General features: G+C 42.0%; 1 protein-coding gene and 1 long non-coding RNA gene across 2 annotated transcripts in view; one reads left to right on the top strand and one right to left on the bottom strand.

Annotated features, from left to right (window-relative positions):
- LOC119856718 overlaps positions 1-8,929 on the bottom strand; it is a 42,245-nt gene extending 33,316 nt beyond the window's left edge. The window contains exon 1 of the long non-coding RNA XR_005293417.2: positions 8,802-8,929. This is a non-coding gene — a long non-coding RNA (uncharacterized LOC119856718). The remainder of the gene's footprint in view (positions 1-8,801) is intronic.
- NKX2-1 (NK2 homeobox 1) lies at positions 8,930-14,254 on the top strand. The gene is made up of 2 exons (XM_038404649.2): positions 8,930-9,447; positions 10,654-14,254. Exons 1-2 carry the CDS (start codon positions 9,081-9,083, stop codon positions 11,322-11,324), a joined length of 1,038 nt encoding a protein of 345 aa, XP_038260577.1. The 5' UTR covers positions 8,930-9,080; the 3' UTR covers positions 11,325-14,254.
- The last annotated feature ends 1,990 nt before the right edge of the window (positions 14,255-16,244 follow it).

Here is a 16,244-nt window from a genome sequence, read left to right as displayed (position 1 = left end):
AACAATCCAGCAGATCCAGTATATTTGGGTCATGCAACCACTTTACAAATTTTCTCTGATTAACTGAATATCAGACAGCTGGAAAATGTCAATGCTTGTGCTAGGATGTTGGAGGACACGCAGAGTAACAGAGAAACATGGCCACCATATTACCCCTAGAGTAGATCCCTATTACAGGGTACTCGTGAGAGGAGCTGGAAGGGTCATATTTTAGAATTTACCCACCTATATTTATAGTATAGACTAAAGAGGTTCTGCTCTCATATAAGCTTGCAGAGATTTGACCACATGTAGGTCCCATTAGCATTATTTAATTAGCCATATGATCTCATCACATATCAATAGAAGAATAACCTTGAAAATATATTGTATGGTATAAACCCCTTGGAACACTGGGATTTAAAAACAGGGCCATTAGTGTACAAGCAGTTGAACTTCTATAAAGAGGAATTTATTTGTTACCAGAGTGTTGTGTCTTTCTCTATACATCAACAGTCAGTTAACAGAAAATGTGCCAGGAGATGGCTCTCAAGAATATGTAGCATTGTTTAGGGGCCAGGTAGTAGAACCAAAACCATTTCATTCTTGCTGGACACTGCAAACGGCTTCCTTTTAAGGAAGCACTTTACATAAGTTTTGAACAGTACCCACCAGTTCTTCTAGCAAGAGCAAGGGCATAATCTTTCCAGGAGAGAGGACCTCTTCAAGTGAAAGAGGACCTCTGAAGCTTCCCCAAAAGACCTTCTGGGTCTCTGAAATTGCCTGTTTGCCCATGAGACCACCAGCTCCCACTTCACCATTAACTGAACAGCAGAAGATCCTAGCATATGGCTGTCTCTGATTATATCATATGTACATTCAAACATGATATTTTTGAAACAGGAAAACTAAACAAAAAAGCCTTTTTTGTATTAATTCTCACTTGAGTAATAAGCCCGCCGCATACTGGCCCACATTGCCAACTCAGTGGGGATGGGCAGTGACTCAGGGAGGTCTCATTCCTTATCAAGCCTTATCCCACTGGTAAGGACTACTGTGAAAAGTGCTATAAGGCCTGCCACTTAGGGAGGGGGAGATGCATTCTATCATGTCATGGTGGGAACTAAAGGGAAAGCAAGGAAATCCACTCCTAGGTAGAAGAGGTTTTAAACAGTATATTTTTGCCACATGGATTTATCAAGAGCACATTTTGAGAATATTTTACTGGTTTGCGGAAATGAACATTGGAAAAAAAGTATAAATGGTCATAGATTAACAACCTCCTCCTTCTCTTGATCCCTGATATTTTTCAGGGGAGGAAAAGACCAGATTTTTATGTACCCGATATTTTTCAGGGGAGGAAAAGACTTATCTTTGGTTTGGAAACTGAGCTATTTGAATGAAGAAGAGTTGAAAATAGAAAATGAAGGCCAACCAAATTAAAAGGAGCTAATCCTTTCCTATAGATCTGGAGAAATATCCAGATGAAGCAATGCAGAGTGTAGACTATTATCATGATACATAAGAACTGGTCAAAATTGCTTCACGGTTTTTATCTTGAGCCACAATTTGTTTAAGGAGAATTTAAATAAAAAATCATCCTCAATGAAACAGGGGCGCTGCAACAATTTTTCTGGTGGGGGTGCTGAGAGCCATTGAACCAAACTGTAAATCCTGTATATAATGGAAATCACTTCAAGCCAGAGTGTACCGCAGTACCCCCTAGTTCCAGCATCTATGCAATGAAATGTATTTGCCTAACGGTCAAGCTAGGCCTCTGCCTTCCTGTCTCCGGAATGAGGCGGTTCTCACGGTGGCCAGTAGAGGCTGTTGCATCAATTCGAAGCGTCCGAGGGAAGCAGATAGTCCTACTACATCTTTCTCTGCGCAGGTCGGAAAATCCCAGCATCCTCCAAATCGCATTGAATCCTCTTGAGCACAAATGCACCGTCCCTCCTTAACATGACTGTGCTTACCACAAAAACTACTTTCAGATACAAGGGCGCAACGGGAGATCTCTGAGCTTTCCTTCTGAATTAAAGCTCCCTGAGGATCATAGCCCAAGGAACTCTTTGCTGGGGATGGCAGGGAAGAATTCAGGGCAAATTACTAGAGATCTTTTGCTTGATTGTTCAGAAGGAAATTATAACACGGCAACAGTGAATGAGTCCTTTACTCGGCTCCAGCACTCTTTTCGTTTGAGATGACAAGTTTCGCAGGGGATCCGTGTAGATTGGTGGGGAGTGGCAGATCTGATATATGTAATTAATGCTTTAGCTAGAAGCGTTCTTTGAAGCAAAGCAAGGAGTTCAGTGTGATAATAAGTCAGAAGGTAACAGCTCTGAGGGTGGATCACAATACCTAAACGACATGTGTTTGAAGGAACATTGGCAGGTCTAATTGGGTCTCCGTTTTAGCTTGTGTTACCAAAAAAAAAAAAAAAATCACGTTCCGCAACCACAAATCAATAGAAATATTCCTATTATCGGATTACAAAATGTCAATGGAAAGAGATTTTTCTGAATGATCAAACATTCCCGTTTCTGAGAGTGCCTGCCACCCAGCCATTGCAGCAGCCAGCTAGTGCATGCCAGCTGGGGAGCGAAATTAGCACAACACACAAATAATAGTGAACAGTGACATCTGACTGAAAATAAGAAGTAGTTTGCGTTGTCCCAGCTGAGTAAAGTGCGAAGCGGAAACTGTACAGCGCCCAGGGACAACAGACATCGGATTGTCTTCATTCTTTCCGTTTTAAATAGGTGTTATTGGGGGTACAAAGAAGGCACTTTCTGTTAATATACAGACTTTTCAACCTCAGCATCCGTACAATAAATGCAGAACGTATTGTCTAGTTTTTAAAGGTAATTCTATTTGAAGTCAAATACTTTCGGTAACTGAAGAGAAGAAAATATATTTTTAAATTATAAAATCAAAACCTGCTCACATTATATGTAACCAATAGGACTATTTGCCGGAGCAAGGCGAATAAGTTTAGCCTCTGAGTCTTGGGGGGGGGGAAACAGTCAAACGGGCAAGGTCTCTTTTCCCCCTCCCCCACTGCCCTTCATATTCACAGACTTAATTAAAATCAGTGGAGAACTGTAACCCAAAAACAGACACACAAATACACAAGTAAATCATTTTGGTCCTGCGCCTTCTGTCTTTCATTCACCCACTTCTAAAAGCAAATATATACCTATTGGCAACTTTCTCCCTTGGTTTTCATCCTAAACCTAACTGCTGAAACATAATCCATTTGGGAGCTTTGTCCCAGCGGGCCTGGGAGGTTTTGTACCCCAGAGTTTTAATCCACCGCGGCTCTAAAATGTTTAGTGGCCTAACAAATCTAATTAACATTACTGTTCGGCTGGGGGCAGGGGGGCCGACTCTCCTTCACTCTCTGCTCACGCTATATGCTACTCCAGACTAGGGGCTGCAGGATGGCTCCCCAGAATTGCTAGCATTTGTAATGATTAGCGTGGAAATAGCTTAGGGTGACAGTTGTAAGATTGGGGGAAATACTGATTTTTTTTTTCTGAGATGAGTCTTAAATATAGTGGTGTTGTTTTTTTAAATAAAATCCTTCACAAATGCTGGCAACAGCCCCCTCCCCTAGGGTAATAATCCCCCTCGGATCCTAATGTGCCAAAGCTATCCATACACAACTGATCTGTCCAGACTGCAAGGGGCTTCCACTCAGCCCCTGATTCTGGGTTGGCATTTCTCCCTTCCCCCTCATTGCCTGAAGTTCTCCCCCTCTCAGCAAAGTGCATTTTAGATAAAGGGGAGGTCAGTGTCTCCCGGGGACAATCCCTAACACACACAGCAATGCGGCACCAGCACCCTGGCCAAATCTGTCCTAGAACAGAGGAGACTCTCGCCTATAAATGTTCCCCTCAGCATAAAATAATGGTCCCTTACAGCGGTCTCTGGGCAGATGACATAGCAGGAGAGGAGTCAAAGCCATGGGCTTTGGGGCAGAGGATGGGCACTTTATTATAGGATAAGCGTTACGAGGCCGAGGTGGGGAGCTCATGGACTTCTGTACCAATCACCGAGAGCGCGGTGCAAGATGAGCCTGCAGCCTGGGGCCAAAGGGGACTCTCCGTTTGGCCAGAGCAGCTCTTGGAAAGCCCCAGGTTACCTTCGGGACCTGCACCCAAGAGGCACTATAGAGTCCCGGCTCAAAAAGGCTCATTTTCATACACAGCCTCAGCTCCTGAGACGATGAAGTGAGGGTTTCCTTTTCATTTCCTAAGAACTCAAAACCGGGGAAATTTGGACTCATTCACTTCAACCCACCAGACTTTCTCAGGTCCCATTGAAGTAACCAGTGGAGTGAGCATCTTCGACAGAGGGAAAGATGTAGGTTTTTCCGATGATTCCTACCGACAGTTCCTCCCACCAGGGCAATAGATTTCAAGGGAGTATTTACAAGGTGTGTTTGTGGAAAATAACCTTTACTTACCCGGACACCCGCTCATCTTACCCTTCAGGAGTAGCTGACTGCAACGTGTGTTAAAGTGTTCTAGCAGTGTTCAGCTAGACTGTTTAAAGCGCTCTATTACGGTTTCTTTTGTTTCTGCTGTCCATATTTAATTTGCTCAGACATCTGGGCTGTGGGAGGAGAAGCGGGTTATTCAATGAGCAGGCAATATATTAATAAGAAGTCGCCTCTAAAGACTGGGTCTGAATCTTACCTTTGTTATTAACTCTTTTAAACTAAACAACGCTCGTTTAATGGCACTACATTATTAGCGTGAAAGGTAAACACTACGTTGTAATGATCCGTATATCGATAAGGTAACATTCCATTACACTGCACAGCGCCTTATGTCGGCAGTGGTTTCGGATTTCCACCCCCTCTGCATGTTCTAAGAGTAATTGTTTTTTATTCTTCTTTTGAATGTTACCTATAAGGCAAAACTCACTGTTCTACTTGCTCGTGCATTGCCTTGGGACTATCCCACCAAAGTTAACCACGTCTAAGTAATGAAACTCGCTCTAACTGAAAAACGTAAAGCGCCTTTCCTCCCTCCCAAAGGCAATGGAAACTTCGCAGACGGCGTGCACGTAAGACACTGACATCTATCGTTCGCTAACAGGTCGGGAAATTGGATAAGGTGTGTCTGGTGCTTTGTAAATCACAGGGTAAATTGTACCGACCTTACCCAGCCAGCAATTTTGTGGAGCCTACACAGCTGGGACTTAAAGAGGCGCCTTTGGCTTTTTCAAGTTATGATTTCAAAACCCGTTGTGAAGAAACAAGCACCCTGTCTGGAAATTGTTCGACACCCTTTTGTTGTAAGTGTGGTACTCGTTTGAGCCTGATCCACCAAAGCATTTGAGCACATGCTTAATTTTGAGCACGAGAGAAGTCCCATTGAAACGAGTGCTTTGCTGAATCGGCTCCTTAGTTTTCGCTGTTTCTACCTTGGCTCCGCTTGCACATGAAAAACATCTGCAGAGCGATACATTTGTGTTTTAAATGTTAAAAAACGTGAAATACACCCTTCTTGATTTGACATCAAACAAAGTTAAATCTGTTAAATCAGACGGCGAAACGCGCAGAAATCTTTCCCCTTCCCATGCAGAGAAATGTATGGAAATTCTGCTTTCTCTAGCCTCTGGGTTGACTTTGCCTAGACTAGCTCATCTGATTCCCATTGGGGAGGCATGCTAGCACGCATTTAAAAAGACACTGTTAAATTTCTGGGCACACTTTAAAAAGCTGCTCCTTGAGTTCCCAGCCCCCGCAATCCAGCTGATGAGGAAAGGCGCTGTGGTTATGGTGGCACCGTTTCCATTGGGATTGGCACCATTTGATTGACGAAGTCTTCCATTCTTCCACATCCTGAGTGTTATCAAACGGATTGTGTGGGGTCAAAAGCTATTAAAGAGCCTTCCGTGTAGCCGCAGAGAAGAGAATAAAGCATTGTGCAGACATAGGGTGCAGACAGTAGCATTCTCGTGGATATGCTTCCAACAGGCGAAATGCAGTTCATCTGTCTTCTTCTTCCTCCTCCTCCTTAGCATTTCCTTTTAACTCAAGCGCTTTAGTAGACAGCCTCACCAGGTAAAAGAACACACAGCTCCCAGGCAGTTAGGTAGGATCAAACCAGGGAGTTCGGAAAGGCTGGACTTCAATTGCTCTGAAGGCAGCTCTCCCGAAACAAGGTCGGAAAGGCGGGTTAAAAACAAAAAACAAACTTTCCTGCTAGTTGCATAGGAGACTGAACTACCTGCTGTAATTAACTTGGGTGGCTCAGTGATAGCATACCACTAGCATAACTCATTTTGCTAAAATGTGCGTGCGAGTCATATGATTTGCAATAAACAATCCGTGTGTGTGTGTGTGTAAGCTAAATTACAATGACAAAAAGCGAGTTTTACCTTCATACATATCAGAGACGCAGGACAAATATAACAATCACATCAACTTTCCTTTCCAGGATCCAGCACAATCCACCTCCACACTGATCGGGTTAATCTAATTGAGGAATATTTGGAGGCCATTTGATATGCATTCGTTCGAACAGGTGGACAAATAAGAATGATTAACCACAAAAGTTTTGAAAAGGAAATAATTTCAACACATTAAAAAGGCACATCTGCACCAAGACCCACTACTCTAGTGAATGTACAGAATTAGCATCAGATAGGAAGCACGCGCTATATTAAACGGGCAATTAGACATTACTCAGAAAGATACAGGTGCCAGTGATATTTCGTAGGAAAGGCAAAATACGGAGGATTTTTAGACGTGTCATATGCATAGCTAATATCCTGAATAGAAAACATCCCTTTTCCCTACTACCAACAATAACTTTTTGCAATAATTAAACCGAGATTAATAATTGAGTGGTTTTGGAATTAGGTATAATGTAATGTAAGCTCCTTTCAAAAATATATTTTTCTTGCCTGCTTGTGCTGCAGAATTTGTATTTTTCCGTATACTTTTATGTCCTGTTCCTTTGCTAACGTAATAAAATACGCACGAGATTTATGTGGAAAATCCGCAAAAAAGCTTCGAATTTTTAACCGAATATTCTCATCAACGAAAGCATTGAAATAAATGTGTAAAAAATGACAGATTAATGCAATTATCCCTTGGCAAAGCCAATGAAGGAAAAGTTCCACCTAATTAGAAAGACGAGCGAAAGACATGAAAACAGGACGTCAGTCTCCAAAGCAGACGCATTTCTAACCAAAAGTCCTTCCCTGATTAAGATGTGCTATAGGCGACACAACAGACTCACAACAAATCCCCTTTTCGGTATTAAGGCTGGAGATAACCTGGTGCCTAAAGAGGCAGTTGAACTGATGCAGAGGAACTGGGGGCCTGATTGAAAAAAAGTTCCACCGATTATATTTGTGTGGAAAAGCTCACCTCTTGCAGAGCTCTAAAGTATAATCAAGGCGCAGGCTTATACTTGAAGGGTGTTAATTCTCATACGGGAACCTACTTTCTCCTAAATCGTTTCTTGCCTACTGAATGAGAGCCTCCCAATTGAAGTAAAATGATCCTTATGTCCAATATCAAGCACAGTCACAAAGCGACTGGCCATTTATGCTGCCTCTTTAGACAAAGATATTTAGTTATTCCCGGGTAGCAAGTGCACTTTTGCATTTTTAAGCAGGAACAAGCAGAGGACAAACATATTTACAAGTGCAATTATTAAATAGTTATTTGATGCTTTAAAGTCACTAGGTTAACTGCACCTTTTGCTGCAATTTTTTTAATATTCAGATAATCCCTTTATTAAATTAGTTCCCAATCCTTTGGGCCAGTATGTTAAAATTCATGGAAGGTTTTTCGTTGCGTTCAGGAGAGACACTGATATGTGTTATTTGTAGTTACTGTAAAAGTTGGAAGATTCCTTCAAAGTCTTGGCAATAATTTGAGTCACATTAACTATTAGAAATATATATATGTATTAATATGAATGGACTCTACATTTACTTAAAACTCGACTGGGCAAAATATCACAAAATTCAGGGAACCAAACCTTCATTGGCAGGATGATGGACCAGACGACCAAATAGATCTTTTCCATCCCTAACTTCCTTGATTCATAAATAACCTTAGAAACCATCTTTAGCGGTGCCATAGGAAGCCTCTGACATTGCTCCTACTAGAAAATGACAAATGACATTTTGTTTTAAGATATTTTTCAACAATCTGTCACCTATTATTACTTTACATATTTGCAAGCAAGCTTCCATCTCTCTTCAAAGTAAAAGCTAGGCAAAACGATCTGATGATTTAATGTACAAGAACCAGACGCTGACCGTGGCGTTGCATTTGAAGACTTATTATAATATATGCTATAGAGAAACCTCCTCTGCAACGTTGTTAAAATGTAGGTGCTGTTCACTGCCTTTCTACCAGACAATCTTTTGGGCATCTCTAGGACTCTTGGAATTGTGCAATGCTCAGTGCTGGAAACGGTGCCTCAAATATGAACGTTAGCTCCTCAAACTATTCTAGGAGCGATTTCTCCCTTCAATGTTTCTTTAAAATCGAACTTAGTGGAGAAGGAGGGGTGGACGGAGCGAGGGGAAATAAATCCCTTTGTTCCATAATGTTAAACTCTCTCTAACCATCCCTCACAAAGGCTGAGGCTATAATGTTAGGCGTCGGAATAGAATTGTAAATCATTTCTCTTTAACAGCAAATTTGTCTTTACAAATGACATGAAATTCCCCACCCATAATGCTGCCACCCCAGAAAAATAAAATAAAATTACTTGTGCTCACGGGGTCTTTAAAAAAAAATACATTAAAAATCCTGACAAGTAAAACTTAAAGGTGTTTACCTTGTCATCAGCATGTAAGCTAATTATCTTGGGCAAGATGTAGGCTTCTATTGTCTTGTTGCTTTAGTGCCTATGCCCCGCCTCTGGTGGCAGCCTAAAACCTGGCGTCTGGCTAAAACAAACGAAAGGCAGCCCTGAGCCTCCACTCAATCCAATTAAGGCGGACTTCGTCCACTCGGTTACGTGTACATCCAACAAGATCGGCGTTAAGGCAACACCAGAATATTTGGCAAAAAAGATTGGCCTCCCCTTCCCCCTTTTTTTTCCAGCCGCCGAATCATGTCGATGAGCCCAAAGCATACGACTCCTTTCTCAGTGTCTGACATCTTGAGTCCCTTGGAGGAAAGCTACAAGAAAGTGGGCATGGAGGGTAGCAACTTGGGGGCTCCCTTGGCAGCCTACAGGCAGTCTCAGGTTTCTCAGCCAGCAATGCAGCAGCACCCCATGGGCCACAACGGGGCAGTGACTGCTGCCTACCATATGACAGCGGCAGGCGTCCCCCAACTCTCCCATGCCACTATGGGGGGCTACTGCAACGGCAACCTAGGCAACATGGGCGAGCTTCCACCTTACCAGGAGACCATGCGGAACAGTGCTTCAGCCACAGGATGGTACGGGGCCAACCCGGACCCCCGCTTCTCTACAAGTAAGTGAGCCCCGTAGCCAGCGGGGAAAACTTTATCCATAGCTCTGGGAGGAAGCCTTTCCAATGAGCGTCTTGGAGAAACCCTGTCAGTTGCGGTACAGTGTGGGTTTGGGAGAGGGGTGGGGGCGAAATACAAGGGGGGAAAGTGGCTTGAAGTCGAAACCAGGTCAGCCCAAAGAGCTGGATCGCGGCAGGGCTGTCTAGGATTTATACGATCGGTATTCCCCCCGGCTTCCCAGGTTCCTGTCCTGTTTTAGCTCTTTCTCGGTATCCCCTGTCTCTCGCTTTCCATTTCACCCCCGGCTTGTGGGTTGCTTCGCTGAGACTGAAGGTGTTGTCTGGTCCCAGGGAGCCAGCGCTCCATTGCCGAAGGAGAACCTATGGGGAAAATGCCCCACGATGGGAGCGATTTCACCGTAGGCGAGGAAACATTTGGATGGTTGTGTCCTGGGGGTGGGGGTCCCTCTCCCCAACCCTCCTGCAATAAACAACCGTGCAGATAAGGGCGACAGACAACGGAAACGCAGCAAACATTGTCATCAGAGCAAGGGACTCGTTTAAATAAATTCAGACGCCTTCCAACCTAAATTCAGAATAATTCGCAACTAAATGGGCACATCAAGCTACTTACTGACCTGTCGTGTCTCAGTCCCCCACATGCCTGCTTAACACAGAAGGTGGTGGAAGGGGGAACTCGCGTGTATTCCTTTAATAAGGCTATACGGAGCGAGATGTTTCCTTCTTACGGAGAGTGGTTCGAAAGGGGTGTGAGACCCGTTTAAAGGTGGAACCTTGCACTAGCTATTGTATGTTCCTAGCACTGCTTTTGTTTTGTTCTCTTTCGCTATGTTCCAGCTCTCGGATAGTCCGTGTTTGCACATACTCAGTTATTGGTGAAGGTTTTGCTCCGTATGACCCCTAAGTGTTTGAAATAGCACGGGGGTGGGGGGGGGGGAAGAAGCGTAAATCGTTATCAAACTGTTTCCCTGCTAGTGACCCGGCGTGCAGCGGTCTACAGCCCTGCCTGGCTCGGTGGTGCAGAGCAACCGGCTTAGGTGGGGTTCGAATAGATTTTGACTGGGAAGGTGATTATTAATCGGGGAGAGGATCTTGGCTTTGGAGTCAATATTCGAAAAGCGTGGCTCGCCCAGGCAGTCCCATGCCGCTAACCGTGCTGTTTAAAATGTGTGATCTTCTTGATTTTAGTATCCCGCTTTATGGGGCCGTCTTCTGGAATGAACATGGGCGGCATGGGGAGCTTGAGCTCGCTGGGAGACGTTAGCAAGAGCATGGCACCGCTCCAGAGCACTCCACGGAGGAAACGCAGGGTCCTTTTCTCCCAGGCCCAGGTTTACGAGCTGGAGAGACGTTTCAAGCAGCAGAAATACCTCTCGGCTCCGGAGAGAGAGCATTTAGCCAGCATGATCCATCTCACTCCGACTCAGGTCAAAATCTGGTTTCAGAACCACCGCTACAAGATGAAACGCCAGGCCAAAGACAAAGCCGCGCAGCAGCAGATGCAACAGGACAACAGCTCCTGCCAACAGCAGCAGTCTCCCAGAAGAGTGGCGGTGCCCGTGCTTGTAAAGGATGGCAAGCCATGTCAAGCCGGCTCCAACACACCGACGGCAGCTATCCAGACCCATCAGCAGCAGGCAGCGGCAGCAATCACAGTGGCTACCAACGGCAACAGCCTTGGACAGCATCAGAACCACCAGCCAAACAGTGCAGGGCAGTCTCCAGACCTGGGACAGCACTCAGCCAGCCCTTCGTCTCTCCAGAGCCAGGTCTCCAGTTTGTCTCACTTAAACTCTTCTAGTTCTGACTATGGCACCGCCATGTCTTGCTCTACCTTGCTCTACGGTAGGACCTGGTGAAAGGATTTTTTTTTTTAAAGAAAGCTCAGATGCGCCCAGTCACACAAATCTCTTTCCTGTTCAAACTATTTTTTTTATTTTTATTTTTAACGAGCGGTTCTTTGAGGAACCCCTAACAGAGAGAGACAGAGAGTGACTTTTAGATTGTTAAATGAGTATTTAATAATAATAAAAAAAATCATGGAGCAGTTGCAGAATGGAGCCCATGAGTGGTCATGGTCTGAAGGCTTGGATTTCAAATGTACACTTTGCCAGCGAATAGACCTTGCATGTAAATATAGAGATTTTCGGAGGGGAGGGGTAAGCTTCCCCCCCCAAAAAAAAACATTAGTGTCACCCAGAGAAAAGGAAAGGCCCCTTTCTACTCCCCCAGCCCAGCCGCCAGAGCCCGCGGATGGAGATATTGATTCGTCACAGCTTGGCATTTTTTTCTTCCCTTACTTTTGATGTGAACCTGTAGCTGTATAATGCTGTCAAAAGTTGGACAAAACCCATAGTTTTTAGTAACCTGTATATTTTGTTGTAAAGAAAAAAAATACAATCAACCAAATCAAACCAAAACACACACCCGACCTTTTTTATGGACATTGAACGATCCGTGTAAATCCTTTGGCAGTTTGTTATTTCCGCACGTCTCCTCTTTCTGTTGTAAACTTATGTAGATATTTGGCTTAAATATAGTTCCTAAGAAGCTTCTAATAAATTATACACATTACAAATATTCTTTTTATTATTATTATTTCCCTTTGCTTTCCCTGTAGGTCTCTCTCCCCACACCCGAAAACAAATGGGGATGCTAATAAATACTGATACTAAAAGCAAAAAGGCCCAAATCTTGCTCCCATTGAAATAAATGGGGAGTTCGGCCAATTGGTTTCAATGGGAAGCAGGATCAGGCCCATGGTCTGGAGAAGTGATAAGCAAATATACGTGATAACTATATTCCTGCTTTATCTAATGAAGGAATAGAGTCCGAATTGATTAGCCAGATATCAGGGGAGGGAGCCCACAGCAGACAGTTATTCATAGAGAAAGGAAAGTATTCCAGAAGTAGTCACTGAAATTCCAAAAGGCATTTAAGAAAAGTTAACTGTCTGAGGGCATTAGAAACAAACTAATGAGGAACCCACTGACAAGCTAGCAAATGCAACCGTTTTAAGGCGTGTCCAGTTTTAATAACTTGTACAAAGATCATTTCTACCAGGTTTTATTATGTACTTGTATTTTAAGGAAAGTACAGTCACCTTATTTATAATCAAAATAAAATGATAGTTTATTGAGTCCAGCGTGTAGTTTGAATTAACTTTCTTTATAAAAATGTATTTCATTATATATACACACAGGCGCAAACGCATCACTTCAGTTTGTCCTGCAGCTTTCATGCTTACAAAACAGCCAGGGAACTACTTTACTGCAGACACATTTCGTTTTAACGCAGATTGCTTTTGCTTCGGTGACTGGACTAGGCTGTAAAGAAACAGGTGAAGGGGGGGGGGGGTATGTGTGTAGCTGAGAAACAGATGTGCATGTGTTAGTGATGTAAACACTATAGGGATTCAAGAGAGGTACGTGTTAACTTCGGTGTAAATAGACAAAGTAGATATTGTGAAATAGTTTTTAACTGGACAATCAACAAATACATTAAATTCACAAGCTTTCTGGCCCAACATTATCCCTTTTGTGAGTGTAACTGAAAATCCAAAGTGCTCAGTGTTAACCTATCCCAACAAGGACCCCAGACCCTAATTTCCTCCAAAAATCCACTGCTTAGTTGTAGTTTTCCCTCCGATTTTTGAATTAAAACGCTGAAATACATCTCACAATTCAAAGATCTCTGAAATCCTGAAGAATCACGAACCCAGTGCCTGTTATTTGAGAAGGAGCGAGAAAGGAGTTAGCGAGAAAGGAGTAGAAACAAACAAATCTACAGTTTTTGTAGCAGCGCCGGAGGGCTTTATCATCTTAGTTACCCTAATGTTACTCAGGGAGCTTGGATAAGAAAAAGGAAATAGAGTAAAAAGATTATCGGATCCTTCTGTTAAACTGGAGGACATCACGTGTATCAGCGGGAATTTCAAGCCTCTCCATGTTTATAGTATTCCCTAGGTTGATAGAGGAATATTATCAAATGGGATAGAACATATTTTAACGTTACTTTTTTCTCTATTAAGAATATTTATTAATATTCTATTCTATTAAGAATATTTATTTCAAATTTATAACTATAGGTCAAAGCTAGCATTCAGAGAGCCTAAACAAAGCGTTCGGTGCTGTCATTTAAAATAGAACTCCACGGGAAAATTGGTTGGAATTTCTTTGAAGTGTGAAACTTCTGTTCTTAGGTCCTGGTCCAAGGGAGAGATCCGTGCGTGTTTAATGCTATACATTTTTTTAGGTTTCAGAGTAGCAGCCATGTTAGTCTGTATTCGCAAAAAGAAAAGGAGTACTTGTGGCACCTTAGAGACTAACAAATTTGTTAGTCTCAAATTTGTTAGTCTCTAAGGTGCCACAAGTACTCCTTTTCTTTTTGCGAATACATTTTTTAGTAGGTCTAGTTCCTCTCTCCCAATTTTAAAATACACACGAAAGGTGTGAAATGCTATGCTTAAATCGACATTTCCCCTTTCTTGGGATTTATTTTAGAATCCTTCCAAAAATTGGTAATTTTCAAACTCTAGGAATAATTGGAAAATCCGAGAACTATTTTCATGGAACGGAGAAATAAAGTTGGCATGTTTAGTGTGGAACCAACTAGCGACTTAACATAATAGACTTTGGGCAATAAATGAATTTTATTGTATCTAGACAACCCCATAAACACATATTTGGTGGTGGGTGTAATTACTGTAATGGATTATTATGTACACTGGCTTATCTTTCTTAAACTAAATTTAGTTTCGATTAAATAAACTCGTTTCCACTTTGTCTGATGTCGGCTTAGTTTAAAGTCTGTTTACTTGTTCCACAGAAAGGTGAATTCATCTCTTTATAAAGCACTAGAGACCAAGCAAACACAATTCAAACTGTATTTACATATCAATCAGGAGAAATGCAAACAAACTGCCTCTTTAACAAATTTATAGAGGTTTTTTTTTATGACACCGTATTATTAGCCTTTTATCATAGACTTCTTTGTACAGCCAGTTATGTCTTCCATTACGATCAAGATATTCCAATGACTTTTAAAAACATTTTAATCTAAAATTTCCCTTGAGCAGACTCGCGGGAATTTACCCACTGTATAGCTTTCCTAAATTAAAATATATGCTACTATGTAAACCCTTGCCTCTTCCCGTGCCACTGATTTTCAGTCGCTTGTTAATCAATGCAGAACTCGAATAATGGGAAGTTAAAAAGGCGGGGGGAAGGGGTGAGGGGGAAGAGCTAGAACAGTGATTAAAATCTTTGAAGTGATGGAAGAGAAATACATTTCCAAATGTCTCCGATCACATATAGAAATCAGACCCCGGATACCATATAGATATTTTGTAGCTAAAGAGATCTAATAAAGAATGGCTGTTTCCTCCTTCCGCTCCCCCCTGGCACTGCCTATAGATGTACGAGATTTGCTGAGGGCATTTTTTTCCCTGCTGTAAACAGGAGTTCATGCTTGAGTGCCATGAAGTGTGTGGATGTAGTGGCACAGCAGGCTGGAGAAAAAAAATTAGGGCTTCGCCATATTTGCTATTCGGTATGAACACATTTTTGTTTCAAACCAACGTCCTTTTATCACCAGTAGCTGAGAAGTCTCGGAAAGATATACAATCAGAAGGATCTCCAATCTTGGGGTCTGAGCCAAGATGATATTTCTGTTCCCTGAAGTCAGAATAAGAAGCAGTGCAGGGATAATTATTATACACACGAGAAAACCAATCGGGATGCTAATCTAGATGTGTATTGCCTGCATTTTAGTTCAAAAGGCAGTTCAGTATCCTAATACAGTTAGTTGTTTAAAGTGCAGGTCCCAAACAATGTAATCTGAGACAGTTCTAAAATGACACCAAGGGAAGTTGTCACAGAAAAAAGTATATTAGCAGTTTTATTGCAGACAGCGGGTAAAAGGGCCTCGCTGGGAAGCGAGCTCTATTCTAACTACTCATGGCGACTGCTTTTACAAAGGGAACTTGGAGGTAAACACTGAATGGCTCCTGAAGAATTTCAATCCTTTCATGGCAATGTTTGGCGCAAAGTTGACACTATCTTTCTATCTGACCAGCTGTTCCTCTTATGATTCCCATCGAAACTGCCCCCTCCCCTAACAAGTAAATGGTAATATTGTATATATGTATCAAATGGTTACAAAGATAGAAATACTGTCTTCTATAGCAAATTGATGATTAACACGAAATGAGATCTGGTTGTCTCTGGCTGCAAGCACATTAGGGATCAGGTAAGGTCAAAGCTTTATATATTATGTCTTTTTCTCTAAGGCTTCTGCTCAATTTCGGATAAAGAAAGTGAGTAAGATGTGTTGTCATAAAATTAAATTAAAATAATTTTAATGCTTAAAGTAACTGAGCATGCAGAAAACTGCTTCGAAAACCTAAAATGGAAAAAGTTAGTTGTGAGATTCAAGCTTAGATTTAAAGGTTCGGGTTTTTTTTTAAAAAAAACTTGATTATTTTTATAATAATAGCAAAGATATGAAAACCAGTTTTATGAGTATGACTTCATTGACCTGAGTTGCCATATATAAACTTCTCTAAAGTAGTATGTTTAATTTTTAAAAATATTTACAATGTAATTAATAATATTTAAGCCGTTTTAATACTTATGTCCATATCTCACATGAACAAGATGTGAAAATGATTAATATACTTTTTAAAAATATTTGATAAACACACTGGGGCTATTCATGAGATTTTTAATCCATGTGTGGGTTGCATCTCCCTAGAAAATGAATTTACATAATGATCTTGC

This window comes from Dermochelys coriacea, chromosome 6 (assembly GCF_009764565.3).
Source record: "Dermochelys coriacea isolate rDerCor1 chromosome 6, rDerCor1.pri.v4, whole genome shotgun sequence".
Classification (NCBI taxonomy): domain Eukaryota; kingdom Metazoa; phylum Chordata; order Testudines; family Dermochelyidae; genus Dermochelys; species Dermochelys coriacea.
This window is presented reverse-complemented; position numbering and strand designations above follow the sequence as displayed.